The sequence below is a fragment of the Onychostoma macrolepis genome, chromosome 03 (assembly GCF_012432095.1).
Source record: "Onychostoma macrolepis isolate SWU-2019 chromosome 03, ASM1243209v1, whole genome shotgun sequence".
Lineage (NCBI taxonomy): Eukaryota > Metazoa > Chordata > Actinopteri > Cypriniformes > Cyprinidae > Onychostoma > Onychostoma macrolepis.
The window spans coordinates 27,072,579-27,087,746 of NC_081157.1; the positions used below are offsets into that span (position 1 = coordinate 27,072,579).

Here is a 15,168-nt window from a genome sequence, read left to right on the forward strand (position 1 = left end):
TGACAACAGATGTGTTTTTAAAACACTGATAGGTCTATGAAAGAAAAAAAATGCACCAAAGATGTTCAGTTAATGTTTTTTATAATCATTTATTGCATCATAAGACAGAATGTTTATACAGGCATTCATCTGGTCTGACGCAGTCCGACTTCATCACAATAACATGCATACTGTCTATCTGTACTTCTCGGCCAGAGCCAGAGCCAGAGCACTGAGGAACTTGTCCATAGCAACATGGGCCTCTGGGGTGAAATCGTCGGGGAACATAGCAGCCAGAACCACGAGGATGTTGTGGGACAGAATCTATGAAAAACACAGGAAACAAATTAGGTTACCGTGACTTTACGAGAGTACGAGAGAATCGGAATTGACTAAAGATGAATTCGTTGCACATACCTTGAAATTGGCGGGGTCAACACGCAGCTGGAAAGCATGAAGCTCGCTGAGGTTCAGGAGCCCAGAGGTAAGGTCATCGATTTTGCTGACAGCCTCAGCAACGCCGCCCATCACGGTCTTCCCGTGCTTCCTCACTGGGGCAGAGCCGGGGCTCAGGTCTTTCCAGTGAGAGAAATAGGTTTTGGTCTGGGGGTAGACCACCAACATCCTAGACAGACACAGTGCATTGAATGGCAGATCTATGCTCGAAGAAAACATTATGACTAGCTTAGATTAATAACCTTACCTAGAAAGAGCATCATTACCAATGTCATCAGCCTTTCCTGAGACCTTGGACCAAAGGTCTCTGACGGCAGCTTTGTCTTTGGCAGAGAGACTCATCGTGGAAGGATGACTTTTCAGCAAACTTCTGTATTCTGCTGGTAAGAGGACTGGCGGTTTTATACTGTCAGCAGGAAGACACACCCAAGACCCTCCTCTTACCCCCAACGATGACTTATCAGACTATGGAAGAGAAGGCCTAAAATGTGCCAGTTTTTCACGACTTTCTTGCTTCTTCTTCTTCTTCTTCAAATCCACTCGTTTAATCACTTAGCAATTCATTAAATGAAGGTTCATTCATTTAATAATTAACCACAGGCCTACTCCTATAGGCGTACATTTTGTTTTATTTTGTTCTGTTTTAGTTTTCGGAGCTCCTTGTGTTACTGCAAAACTACAGAATATACAACTTTCCACATAATGAGCAATTCAAAATATGTTAAAAAAAAAGACCCCCCCCGCAACGCGATTTACCGAGGGGAACGCTCTTTTTTCTGAGAGTGTAGGATAAATTAAGATTGTTTTCTATTGTTTGTACAATGCTCGATTCTCAAGACAACAACAGCAACATCATCAACAACAATAATAATTAAAACTAGAAAAAAACAATTGCGAACCCTTTGTGAAAGTTTTGGTCTACTTTATTAATGTAGGCCACACGCATATTTTTTATTCTGTAATTGTTTATAAACGCATTAAAAAAAAACACACAAATAGAGAACTATTTGGAGTCGTCAGTTTATGATTTCAACACGAGTTAAGCAGATTATTTTACGGGACCAGTGGGACGGATGTTTATTTGACATTTGTTGTTTTACCTTTAAATCATTCTGCTTTATTACATAAAAATCTGAGAGTTTTTGCATTTCAAAAAACACCATTTAGTAGGCCTACGTTAATGTAAAAATGTTCATGATTTACTACATTTGAGGGGAAATTTCGTCCCACAATGTAGGTTAAACAAGTTCACGCATACAAATTGAAGAGTTCATATGCACAAGCCTCCAAGTGCCATTTGAAATTTTCTTCTAAAATTAGCATTTCTCTCAGGCTCCTATGCCTATTCAGTTATTTCACTTTTATGGCAAGGAATAGGTTATTTAATTGGCATTAAAGTGAAATAACTGCACATAAACATAGGAGCCTGAGAGAAATGCTAATTTTAGAAGAAAATTTCAAACGGCAGAGGCTTTTACATTTAAACTTCAATTTTGATCAGTGATACACTAAAAGTCACACGATGTTGCTCACCTGAATAAGTTTTGTGTCAATCAACACACCTGAAATAATCAAAACCTTCGAAAACATGAAATTAAAATGAAACAACTGGCAGGTGCCGTTTTGAAGATATAGATCTCCGGAATATCTCTGCTATGCCTCACAATGTGCTGTTGAGCTGACTACGGAAAACATATAACAGCTCTGGTAGCAGTCCAAGTTCATTTTGGCACATTAAAGCTGCTCGTGTTTTAGCGCTGATAAGTAGGCCCACTAAGTGAAAGCTAATTTTCAGATTGGATCAACGTCATTTGAACAGAATTCATGACATATGTTTTGCAGGATTAGCCTACATGATTACACGGGCGGGTGAGTGATATATAAATAAACGCGACCTCACTAACAAGTAGTGCTATCGCAGCGTTTATCAACTGCAAACTGATCATGGTGAAGTGGACTGACGCTGAGCGCAAAGCCATCAAAGCTGTGTGGGGAAAAATGAATGTGGATGTGATTGGGTCCCAGGCTTTGGCAAGGTGAGTGTTTCTGTTAATCTGGATGCAATTTTTAGCTTCTTTTATATTTACACGTGTTCCTCCACAGATGTCTCATCGTGTACCCTTGGACTCAACGCTATTTTGACTCCTTTGGGTCCTTGAGTGACGCCGCATCTATTATGGCTAACAAAAAAGTGGCTGCGCACGGCAAGGTTGTGCTCAACGGACTCGGAAGAGCGGTCCAGAACATGGATGACATCAAGAATACCTATGCGCCCCTGAGCGTGTTGCACTCCGAAAAGCTTCACGTGGATCCGGACAACTTCAGGGTGGGTCATCGCTTTTGAGTTTGAATCTGAGTATGGGAACGAGGCGGGGTTAAATAACTCACATGGTCTTTTTCAATTTTTTACAAACCACTTTCTTTGGAATTTGTTTGGAATTGCATTCTACACTAGCAATGCAGTGCGTAGTATACACTCTGTAGTATGCAATAGCACTTGTCATGCATCACAGTACATTCATTCCCTTAAACTCAATTACTATTATAAAAAATATTCTTTATTGGCATAGATGGTTCTTTTAAGAACCTTTTAACCTCCAATGGATTCTTTCCATTGCACAAAAACTTCTTTTTCAGATTCTTCAGATTAATACAACGTTGACACTGCGAAAAAAACAAACAAAATCGACAAACAAACAAACAGCTCTAAAAACTGTTCATAGGTTCTTCTAGGAAGACCAAAATGGTTCTTATTGCATCCTTTTAGAACGTATATGTGAAATTTTGATCATCTTGTAATTTTCTCCTCAAAGCTCCTCGGTGATTGCCTGACCATTGTTGTGGCGTCCCAGCTCGGTCGTGCCTTCACTCCAGACATTCAAGCAGCATGGCAGAAGTTTCTGGCAGTTGTAGTCTCTGCACTTGGAAAACAGTACCACTAACTGAACAGAATTATATATGTGCATCTTCCAATTAATGTATGAGCACCTTCCAATTAATAAAACCCTAAACAATTCTGATCAGTGTTGCTCTGTTATTGATGTTAATATGCAAAAAAGAGATACACTAAATTAACATGCAATTTCGTTGTCCTCATTCTTGGTTGTATGTTCATATTATTAATTATACGCATTTGAATGTAAAATTAACAGCCCGGTCTCATGAAAATACGTATAAATATTACGCCCCCCCAAAAAACGAAAACTCGTGGTATTGATACGCAAAAACGGACTTTGGCGTGTCTATGCTACGCGCATTTTTGGCGTGCATATAATACGCAGTTTTCGCGTGCATATGATCCGAAATTTGTTGGCGTGCATATGATACGCAGTTTTCGCGTACATATGATACGCATCTACACAACAACCCTAATCCTACCCATCACGTAGCATAGACATGCCAAAGTCCTTTTTTGCGTATCAATACCACGAGTTTTCGTTTTTATTTGGCGTACTATTATACGCACTTTCATGAGATCGGGTTGAAAATTAATACTTTGCAGGGAAATATTTTACTTGGACATCCTTTCAGCGACGACCTGCTGGTTTCAGCACTGGACAGCGCCACACTCAACCAGGGGTGCGTTTCCCAAAAGCATCGTTAACCAACTATGGTCGCAAGTTCCGTCGTTACCAGCATAGTCCAACGATTCGGTGTTTCCCGAAACCATAGTTCAAACGAACGTTCGCAATCAGCGTCACAAACTTACGTGGTTGGAACTGCAGCTCTCGATCTGTGGTTAGAAGCATAGTTTCTTGTTAACAAGATATATGAGCTTAAATAAATATGCTCTTGGGCACAACAAGCAAGCTAACATGCAGTACTATCTGTATCTTCCATTCTATCTAAATATAAAATAATTATGTATTTTTGTAAGTGCCGTTTTTGAAAAGTGCGCATGTGCATAAATGCCGGAGTGTGACGTAAGAGGGAACTCGCGATGAATCAAACATCAAATAAAGCAAAATGACAGGGAACAAAAAATAGTAAATTAGTCAGTAGGTGCCATGTTCAATACAGCAGCATCTTCAGGGCCGCTGCTGGCCAAATGGGTGCCCTAAGCAGGATTGTATTGTTGTGCCCCCTCCCTCAAATATTATGGAAGCAAACAAAAATACCTACTACAGGGGTCAAAATAGAACTTTAATAAAATATAAAAGTAAATAAATAAATAAATTGTAATTAAATTGTATTATTTACAATTACAATTCATCTATATGCACTGTAAAACTTTACTGTAAATTTACAGGCATTTTCTAACAGTATTATACTGTATTTTTATAAATGACATGTCATCTATAGCAGTGGTTCCCAACCACGATCCAGGAGGCCCCCCAAAACTTCAAAAGTTTTTCAAAAATTACCCCAAAAGTTTTCCATGTCTCCTTAATCAAACACACCTGATTCAGATCATCAGCTCATTAGTAGAGACTCCAAGACCTGAAATGGGTGTGACGGACAAAGGAGAGATGCAAAATGTACAGTGTTGGGGGGCCTCCAGGAGTGTGGTTGGGAACCACTGATCTATAGCAAAAAGGTGGCCAAAAATTAGAGATTAAGTGGATATTTGAATCAAATGTTGGGTCAATAGCCTATTAGACAAGGACTTGATCATCCTGTAAGTGTAACAGCAGCAATTACCAGGTCTTTGGCTCCCTTTGCAGGCATTTGTAATAACATGTAATGTTGATAAAAAACAATGGACACCATCACAAAATTTGTAATGGTTTTACTGGTTATGGTAATTGGTCACCTTCTAAATCCTAATGGAATATGCCCCAAAACACACTACAGAATGTTTTTTAATGGTTAAAAGTTGATGGTTTGTAATGTTTGTAATGGTATTTGTGATTCATTTTTTCAGCAGGGTTGCCTCATTGTTTTTATATAATGCATTTTAAGTCATTTTAAAGGCTGTTGTTGGCTTAGGCTTGTTTTTATAACCACAAAAATATTATCTTAATACTTCTTTGTATATTATTATTTAAAGTAACAAAACCATGGTTACTGGTTAACAAGAACCATGTTCATTTTTTTATTTATTTTTTATTCGTGTTAAAACCATGGCTAACTTTTGTAAGTGAACATGGAAACGCTGAGAGAATATTAGATGTGTTGGTGGTGGTGAAATTATTACCGACATTAAAACACGTTATTGACCTCAACACCCAAAAAAGTTTCACAGGATTATGAATGTAGCCTACCTGAAAGTGACGCACGGGCTTAGTTTTCATCTTTTTTTTTTTTTTCTTCTCTTGGCGCGGGATTGCTGATGTCTTTTCACTGGCATAGTTATCCATCAATTATGATCATTTGCATTCAGCTGCAAACATGAGGTGCGAGCGGTCCCGGGTGCGGGAATGGCGCGTCACTTTTTTTTTTTTTTTTTTTTTTTTGAGCAACTGGGATGGTGCCCCCCTGGGAGTTGGTGCCCTACGCAAACTGCGTATACTCTGCATATAGGGAGCGGCGGTACTGAGCATCTTAGAGATCTCTAATCAGTTAAATAGCATAAGTTATTCCTCCACCACATGCGTGTGACGTCATTAACAATGGTCCTATGTTGTTGAAGTAATGTGGTTCAAACAACGGAGATGCGACTGTGTTCGGGAAACAGTTGTGACTAGTTCGTTTCCAAAACAATGCACCGTACTATGGTGGTTAATCAGCGAGTTACAACGTTGTTCGGGAAACGCAACCCTGTCCGATCCTATATCAGGCACTCTCAGCCGCTGCCATAATAATAAACATAGCCAGAAAAACCCCAAAGCAGGCTTACTGCTGAAACGGTATTGTGAAGAGATTGTAGGTAAAATGAATTAATGACTTGAATATTCCATCTCTGCATGTGGGCGGGAATAAAACGCCCCTTTCCGCTGATTGGTCAACCAAACATTAAACCGTGCCATCATTAGTTCTTCCGCAGTTCTGAGCAGCAGAAAACAGTCCTGCTGCTACAGTTGTATGCATTCTTAACGCGTTTATTGCAACTGCGTGTGCGTTTCTTTATTTGGTTGTTATGAGCATTTGCAGCGCGTGTGTTGTCAAATTGATGAAGTTGTTTTCTTAATTTGCAGGTGTTTTTTCTATTTGCAGCGAGTTGCCATACAACTGCAATGAAGACCAGGTTGCAATAAAGACATGTGGAGCAGCGCCAGCCACATAGGTAAGATAATGGTAAGAGAACAACTATGGTTTTGAGAGGTTGTGTATTCTATATGGAGTTTGCCTTTTAAAAGTGTGCCATTTCTACTTCTTGTTTTTCAGAGAAGACATTTCTGTCACTAATAAAGTGGATGGTGAGCAAAGGTGGTGGCCAGGTTTTGGAGTAGCACCTGGGTTTTGCAGATGTTTGTCTTTGGCTGTTTGTCTTTTTTCCCCATTATGTTTCTGTTGCCTAAAGATTCTTTGTGAGGATAATCCAGAGGACACAACATAATGCACTGAAAAACATCCTAAAACAGGAGAAATGGTGAAGATGCACTGTTCCAGCATTGGAAGAATATATTTTCAAGCGTTATACAGTACATGCAGTGTTTTAAATAAAGAATTAGATATTTTGTAATTATTGTGTCTGTTTAAATTGAATGCCAGTAGTAGCTATGCAGAGTAATAATAAAATGAATTTTATATAAAAATAATCAAATATAATGAAATCTATATTAAAATGAATTACAGTAGTATACTGATGAATTGGATTTTTTTGCAACTGTATATCAAATACAGTTTGCTACTGTAAATCTTAATTACAGTAACTTATTGTTACAGTTACTGTAAAAACCATTTGAAATGTCTAACAGTGCATATATGCAACATACACAACATATTATTCTACCTTTAAGCTTGTTTAGGTCTTTGGGTTAATAGTGCTGGTACCTGCAACATGTTAGAAATATCAGTGTTTTGTCATGAAAAAAGGCTACTCAAATAAATTATAACTTAAGAACATGCTTTCGTAATGGAAAACACGTTTCAGTAGAATCTAAATGAATGGACACTGGCCAAAAGTGAGCAGAAACAGACTATAATCTGTACATTTCAGTAATAGCTTTCAGCAGGCATTTGAGAAGAGTTTGACTTTTAAAAAAAGATTTACTGATCAGGCAGTATTTATAGAGTAAACCCAACTAACCCCTGAAACAGTAATGTTTGTTGAATTCCCAAATTTAATATGCAGAATAACCAATATGCAGATATTGTCCCGGTGCACACAGCAGGGATGAACGAGGAACACCAAGACCAGGAGTAACTTCAAAATAATAGCCTTTAATCACGACATCAGGACAGGGCAAGACAAGGCAAAGTTGACACAGACAGGAACACCGGGGAATAACGAGTAGACCAGACGAAAACTAACTAAACAGGCAGGAAGTAAATACACATGACAATTACTGATAATGACTAAAACACAGCTGGACAAGACTTAACTAATAATCACACTTAACAAGGACAGGAACATGACCAAATAAGGAAACAAGAGGCGGGAACACATGACACACACGACAGAGGACTGACAGATATTCTGTTTATAAGCAACCTACTTAATTTCACTGAGGACCACAGCCAATATTGGACCTGTAACATATAAGATTTATTATAACAAAGTAGTCAAGTCACTATTACTTTAGGCTATAAGGCTATATAATACTTTTCTCAGTCTACGTCCCCCCCCCCCCCGAAGAATTTAACATAACATTGTGCCTTAATGAGGTGAACAGGCGATATTAATTAATATTTTAGTCCATCCAAAATTAAGGCAGGTGTGTTAATCAATGGTTCTAGGCTGTCAAGGTAGCGCTCTGAGGTTTGCAGTTTCCCCGCCGAACACGAGCCCGGCTCCGGCCCAAAAACCAGCACCATTAGTAGCAACGGGCTGCAGGAAGACCAGTTGATTACCCTTAAATTATTTTTAAATATTCAATTCGTTATTCTTTTATAATTCTGAGAAATATCTGTTAAATTAGCGTGTCTTATACATATTAAAACAGTCAGTACCGCCGCTCCCTATATGCAGAGTCCGCAGTTGGGCACCATCCCAGTTGCTCAAATAAAAAAAAACAAAAAACAAACGTGACGTGCCATTCCCGCATCCTCGCCCGCTCGCACCTCATGTTTTCGGCTGAATGCAAATGATCATAATTGATGGACAATGCCCCTGAAAAGACATCAGCAATCCGGCGCCAAGAAAATAAAAGAAAAAGAAAATTTAAAAAAAGATGAAAACGAAGCCCGTGCGTCACTTTCAGGTAACATTAGGCTACATTCATAATCCTGTGAAACTTTTTTGAGTGTTGAGGTAAATAACATGTTCTAATGTCGGTAATAATTTCACCACCACCAACACATCTAATATTCTCTCAGCGTTTCCATGTTCCCTTACGAAGGTTAACCATGGTTTTAACACTAATATATATATATATATATATATATATATATATATATATATATAAATTAAAAAGTTTTGTTACTTGAAATAATAATAGGCTATACAAGGAAGTATTAAGATAAAAACACATTTTTTTTGTGGTTATAGAAACAAACCTAAGCTAACAACAGCCTGTAAAATGACTTAAAATATATTATATAAAAACAATGAGGCAACCCTGCTGAAAAAAACAATACAACCATCATAGAAAATCCTAATACCATCACAAATATACCATTACAAACATTACAAACCATCAACTTTTAACCATTAAAAAATGGTTTTCTGTAGTGTGTTTTGAGACATATTCCATTAAGATTTAGAAGGTGACCAATTACTAGTAGAGACCAACAGGGTCCATTACAGTTTCCATTAAAACCAATACAAGTCCCATTATAACCAGTAAAACCATTACAAATTTTGTGATGGCGTCTATTGTTTCTTCAACATTACATGTTATTACAAATGCCTGCAAAGGGAGCCAAAGGCCTGGTCATTGCTACTGTTACACTTGCATGATGGTCATATCCTTGTTTAATAGGCTATTGACCAAACATTTAATTCAAATTTCCATTTAATCTTTAATTTTTGGCCACCTTTTTGCTATAGATGACACAGCCTCTATAATTTCTTCAACAAAAAACATGTGGACGTCACAACCCATACAAAAATTAACCATGGTTTTCATAGTAAAACTGCTTAATTTCTTTTGCGTGATTTCTGAATGCTTGAGACCATAAAATTAATCAGACAACTGTATTACTGCCATAGGTAACTGTCTAGAGCTACAATTTATTTACTTTTATATTTTATTAAAGTTCTATCTTTTTTACTTCCATAATATTTGAGGGAGGGGGTACAACAATACAGGGGGTGCAGACAGGGGCCACTTGTACTTTAAGGGGCACAATTTTAAAATTCATCCTAACCTACTTTAAGTATTATTCATTCAGTCATTGTTCACCATGTCATGTATCATTGCAATCTCTAGAAGTAATCTATAACAATTTCAACTAAAATGAATATTTCATCATGTTTCATTTATTTGACAAATAATTTTGTATGTCAGAGGCATCATTTTTGAGGGGGCACAAGTGAAGTGGGGGGGGGGGGGACTCTCATGCTTGTCATAACACACAGCAACCACAATACCACTGTATAACTGATATAGGCTTATGTATTATTATTTTTTTATTCGAAATATTCCCAAAATATATCATGAAATATCTCGATTCTCAAATATGTGTAAGTAAATGCATTTTGCACCTTTATAGATTATGTTAGTTGATCTATATTGGGCGATAGGCAAAGTAGCCTAGTGTAATATTAACTTTGCATAAAAATCTGTCTTTTTACGTACCAAATGTCATACCATAAAATGAGTGTCATACCATAAACATATAATACGACTGACTTTGTCTTTTATGTGGATTTAATAAAAACATTGTAAGTTACTAATTAGCCCATAACACTTTCATTGTACAAAAAGAGCAAAGAACGTTTACATTATCAAAGAACATTTTCACTTCAGTCCAGCGGGTTCAAGCACTCTCAAAAACTCCCATAATAATCTCTAAAGCTGTTTAGACTGTAAAATTAATCTTACTTACATTCGTACATCTTCACTTTGTTGTTTCTGAGGAGAGAATTCAGTCAGCGAGCGCGCGCGGTCAAGAAATAGCGGCGCTTTGGCAATGACTCAACTGAACGCTTCTGATTGGTCCTTGCATTCATAAGCTCAACAGAATCGTGTGTGATTGGTTATAATGCACAGTGTTTTAAAAGCTTGTGTGTCTCTGGCTCTATGCCAGCCAGTGAACGCAGATTTGAATTTAACAGCTGTTTTTCTATTTATATAGTTTACAAGACAAACTGCAAATTGTTTGGTGTGATATGATTCCAAATTTAGGGGGGCGAAAGGTGGGAGGTGGGGGGCAAGCTTGTTGACAGGGGGTAAACAAAAGTGTGTAAACAAAAGGAGACAAAAGACATAGCTTGATTTCATACATTTCATTTTATTATTTTCATCCTAATTAAGGCGAATACAGTGTCGCGTCGGAGATGAATACAGGGTCGACATTAGCGGTACTTCTCGGCCAGAGCCAGGCTGACCTGAGCGAGGAACTTGTCCACGGAAACATGCACCTCAGGAGTGAAGTCGTCAGGAAACATCATTGCAAACACAACTAGGAGATTGTGATTGATGATCTGATCAAAAATAAAAAAATAAAATGGGAAAAAATCGGTTGTTAATACAGAGTATAGGCTATATTTAATCGCGATTAAATATGAACTCCTATAAATCCTAAAAATATTTTCAGCAAAATTTACCTTGAAGTTAGCGGGGTCCACGCGAAGCATGAAGGCGTGAAGCTCGCTGAGGGTGAGAAGACCCCCCTTGAGATCATCTATCAGCTCGACAGCGCTGAGGACGCCATTCAATACGGTCAGCCCATGCTTTTTCACCTGAGGTGAGCTGGGGCTCAGGTCTGCCCAATGAGAGAAGTAGGTCTTCGTCTGAGGGTAAACGAACAAAGTCCTGCAACGATTCAAAACAACAGAGATGTAATAGCAGTCTATGTTACAAATGTCCGTTCATTTATGCAGAAACTGCAGTTCAAAGTACCTAGCCAGAGCCTCTCTGCCGATGTCCTCCACCTTAGGGGCAACTTTGCCGAAGAAGGTCTTCACGGCCAATTTGTCCTTTGCAGAAAGACTCATGGTGACTAGATTAGTTGTGGAAAGGCTGCCAAAAAAAACCTATCTTTGTTTTGTTTTTTTTTGGCAGGGCCTTTTAAAGGAGAGAAGGGCATTATTTTGAAAAAAGATTTTTGACTCCACCTCCTTAGTAGGGCATTGGGTGGAAATGTCTTGAATCTTGATAAGTAAGACAGCTGTTAAATTCTGAATCTAACAGCATGTTCACGTAAATACATACTTCACGACTGTTTTTTTATTTTGTGATGTTTGTTCATGAGTCCCTTGTTTGTTATGAACAGTTAAACTGAGCACTGTTCTTCAGAAAAATCCTTCATGTCCTGCAGATTCTTCAGTTTTCCAGCATCTTTTGCAGATTTGAACTCTTTCCAGCAGTGACTGTATGATTTTGTGATCCATCTTTTCACACTGAGGACAATTGAGGGACTCAAACACAACTATTAGAAAAGGTTCAAACATTCACTGATGCTCCAGAAGGAAACACGATTAAGAGCCAGGGGTGAAAACTTTTTCAATTTGAAGATCAAGGTAAATTGTACTTAATTTGTCTTCCGGGAAACATGCAAGTATCTTCTGTTGCTTCCGAAGGGCAGTACTAAATGGAAAAAAAAGTATATTTCTACAAAATAAGAAAAACTTGGACATCTTCATCCTGTTCAAAAGTTTGCACCCCCGGCTCTTAATGCATTGTGTTTCCTTCTGGAGCATCAGTGAATGTTTGAACCTTTTCTAATAGTTGTGTTTGAGTCCCTCAATTGTCCTCAGTGTGAAAAGATGGATCTCAAAATCACACAGTCACTGCTGTAAAGGGTTCAAATATGCAAAAGATGCTGGAAAACTGAAGAATCTGCAGGGCATGGAGGATTTTTCTGAAGAACAGTGCTCAGTTTAACTGTTCAGAACAAACAAGGGACTCATGAATAAACATCACAAAACAAAAAACAGTCGTAGATCATCCAGGTAACACACACAGTATTAAGAACCAAGGGTTCCCAAACTTTTGAATGGGGTTATTTTAATAATTTCAGCTATTTTTTGTCTTGTGGACTAAATGTAAACATCTTTTATGTAAAATATCGTACTTAGGACAGTACTAAATAAAAAAATAACATGCATTTTATATGATCTCTCTTATTTTATTAAAATTACTCACATTTTCACAGATTCTGCAAAGGGGTTCACAAACTTTCAAGAAGCACTGTATATATATTCCTACTTGTGAGCTTGACATTAAACTGGTTGTGACATTGTATGTTTTGATGGTACATAAAAACGTCTCTTAATTTCTTTCTTTTGTGGAGGTTCTTATGCTGTACAGTATGTGCAAGTTAACAGCTATTAACTTACAATATTTTCAAAATGAAAATGTTTGTGCCATTTTCATTTGAGCTTCATTAAGACAGATATTGGTTTCACTTTATTTTGATGGTCCCTTTAACACATTCTATTGACTATAAGTAATGTTGCACCTACATTTCTACTAACTCTCATTAGAGTGTTAGTAGTGTATTAGTTGACTGGTAGGGTTAGGGTTAGATTAAGTTGACAAGTTCTTGCAAAGTTACTTATAGTCAGTAGAATATCTGTTGGGAGACCAACACAATAAGGAGTTAGTAGATATGAAGCAGACAGTCTATTAATACTCTTATGAGAGTTTGTTGACATGTAGTTGCAACATTACTGAGTGTCAACAGAATGATCAAAAGGGACCATCAAAATAAAGTGTTACCCAGATATTACAGTAACACCTTAGATTAGGAAACATTATTCACTATTAATTAGTTGCTTTTTAGCATGTGTATTAGGACTACTACCATATTGCTAATTTCTTACTCATAAAGCACATATTAATGACTACTTCTGCATGATTATATTCTAGATCCCTTATCCCTATATCCCATACCTAAACATAACTACTACAAACAACTACCTTACTTACTTACTATCGATAAGCAGCAAATTAGGAGTTTACGGAGGGAAAACTCTAACAGTTAAAACGCGTTAAAGTGTTACCGATATTATCTAAAATATTACACCATCATTTTGCCACAACTATGGTCTGTATGTACATTCATTAATTACAAAAGATAGTGCAACAAACAAATATATTTATATTTTATTTATATTTATAAATGTCCTATAAATTAAACAAACAAACATAGGCTATTTACCAATGAATGGATTACTACGACGAACGAAAAGGTAGCATTTCTTTGCATTTATTCATGTACCCGAGGTCTTTAAGATAACACACACAATTAAAGTTTTTGAAACATGTATTTATAAAAGTAAGAAACAGTCGCAACACTACTTGAAGCATGTTTGGAGCCATTAAGAGGGGCTTTTTGGGTTAAGAGTGCTGATGGCACGTTACCGATAAATTATACTTATTTTAAGAATGGCGCTGTGATTTGTGTCCACGTCGCCAATATTGACATTTAATTAAAGACTTCTCAGACTGTATGTGAGTGATAAAACCCACAGGCATTCATATTTGACCAAACTACTACTGCTGTAGAGAAAGGGTGGATTTCAAGTCTTATCTTCTGGAAACATGAACACATTTTATCAATAACTTCAGAAGTAGGTCCACCCATGTTTGGCACTGATCTCGATTACAACGAATTTGCTCGGGGATAGCGATCTTCCAGCGATCTTCAGGCTTTCTGCTGAAGCATGCTGCAAATGACACTTCTGAGAATGCAAGATTTTTCACCATGAATGGTGTAACTCAGGGGCTTATGCTGAAGGCGTGCAAATATCTAAGTAAAATCAAATAAAACAAACAAACAGAATGGTTCACCAGCAAAATATGTATTAGTCAATATATGGTTATTATAGAGGTTAATATAGAGTAAAAAAAAAAGAATGTTAAATTATCATGCATGAATGATATTATATATATATATATATATATATATATATATATATATATATATATATATATGGCTAAAAGTTTTTTGGTCACACTGAGGCTTGTTGATCACATATCTTGTATGGTGCGTTATGTGTAGGTTGCACATTTTGTTCAACTGTAAGTAGAAATAAACAGCGAGAAGACAATTACAATCTATTATGTGATATGAAAGTTATTACACTAAAATTTAATGTAATAACCAGCATTGTTCTTTGCAGCTATATGGGTAGTTGACAAATAAAATTTGGACTGTGTCCTATGGTGTGACATAGCACAAATGTAGAAAAAAAAATTAACATACAAATAACATGAGAAAATGTATCTTCATTCTTAGAGTTACAAATAGCGTGAGAGAGGTTTATCTTCAATGTTAGATATATATATATATATATATATATATATATATATATATATATATATATATATATGGCTAAAAGTTTTTTGGTCACACTGAGGCTTGTTGATCACATATCTTGTATGGTGCGTTATGTGTAGGTTGCACATTTTGTTCAACTGTAAGTAGAAATAAACAGCGAGAAGACAATTACAATCTATTATGTGATATGAAAGTTATTACACTAAAATTTAATGTAATAACCAGCATTGTTCTTTGCAGCTATATGGGTAGTTGACAAATAAAATTTGGACTGTGTCCTATGGTGTGACATAGCAC

General features: G+C 36.9%; 3 protein-coding genes across 5 annotated transcripts; 1 reads left to right on the forward strand and 2 right to left on the reverse strand.

Annotated features, from left to right (window-relative positions):
• Positions 1-91: 91 nt before the first annotated feature.
• LOC131537426 (hemoglobin embryonic subunit alpha-like) lies at positions 92-10,513 on the reverse strand. Of its 2 annotated transcripts, XM_058770822.1 has the most exons (4): positions 10,471-10,513; positions 683-812; positions 397-604; positions 92-303 (listed from the first exon to the last, which is right to left on the reverse strand). In XM_058770822.1, exons 2-4 carry the CDS (start codon positions 775-777, stop codon positions 175-177), a joined length of 432 nt encoding a protein of 143 aa, XP_058626805.1. In that variant the 5' UTR covers positions 778-812; positions 10,471-10,513; the 3' UTR covers positions 92-174. The 2 variants fall into 2 exon arrangements, with proteins under 2 accessions (XP_058626805.1, XP_058626804.1); XM_058770821.1 differs by lacking the exon at positions 10,471-10,513 and having other exon boundaries at positions 683-947.
• On the forward strand, positions 1,970-3,441 carry LOC131537425 (hemoglobin subunit beta-1-like). 2 transcript variants are annotated; one of them, XM_058770820.1, is made up of 4 exons: positions 1,970-2,199; positions 2,278-2,471; positions 2,539-2,761; positions 3,249-3,441. In XM_058770820.1, exons 2-4 carry the CDS (start codon positions 2,380-2,382, stop codon positions 3,375-3,377), a joined length of 444 nt encoding a protein of 147 aa, XP_058626803.1. In that variant the 5' UTR covers positions 1,970-2,199; positions 2,278-2,379; the 3' UTR covers positions 3,378-3,441. The 2 variants fall into 2 exon arrangements, with proteins under 2 accessions (XP_058626803.1, XP_058626802.1); XM_058770819.1 differs by having other exon boundaries at positions 1,970-2,471.
• A 390-nt stretch (positions 10,514-10,903) lies between the features above and the next one.
• On the reverse strand, positions 10,904-11,631 carry hbae3 (hemoglobin alpha embryonic-3). Its single transcript, XM_058769996.1, has 3 exons — positions 11,487-11,631; positions 11,192-11,399; positions 10,904-11,068 (listed from the first exon to the last, which is right to left on the reverse strand). The coding sequence occupies exons 1-3, from the start codon at positions 11,579-11,581 to the stop codon at positions 10,940-10,942; spliced, it is 432 nt and encodes a 143-aa protein (XP_058625979.1). The 5' UTR covers positions 11,582-11,631; the 3' UTR covers positions 10,904-10,939.
• Positions 11,632-15,168: the final 3,537 nt, after the last annotated feature.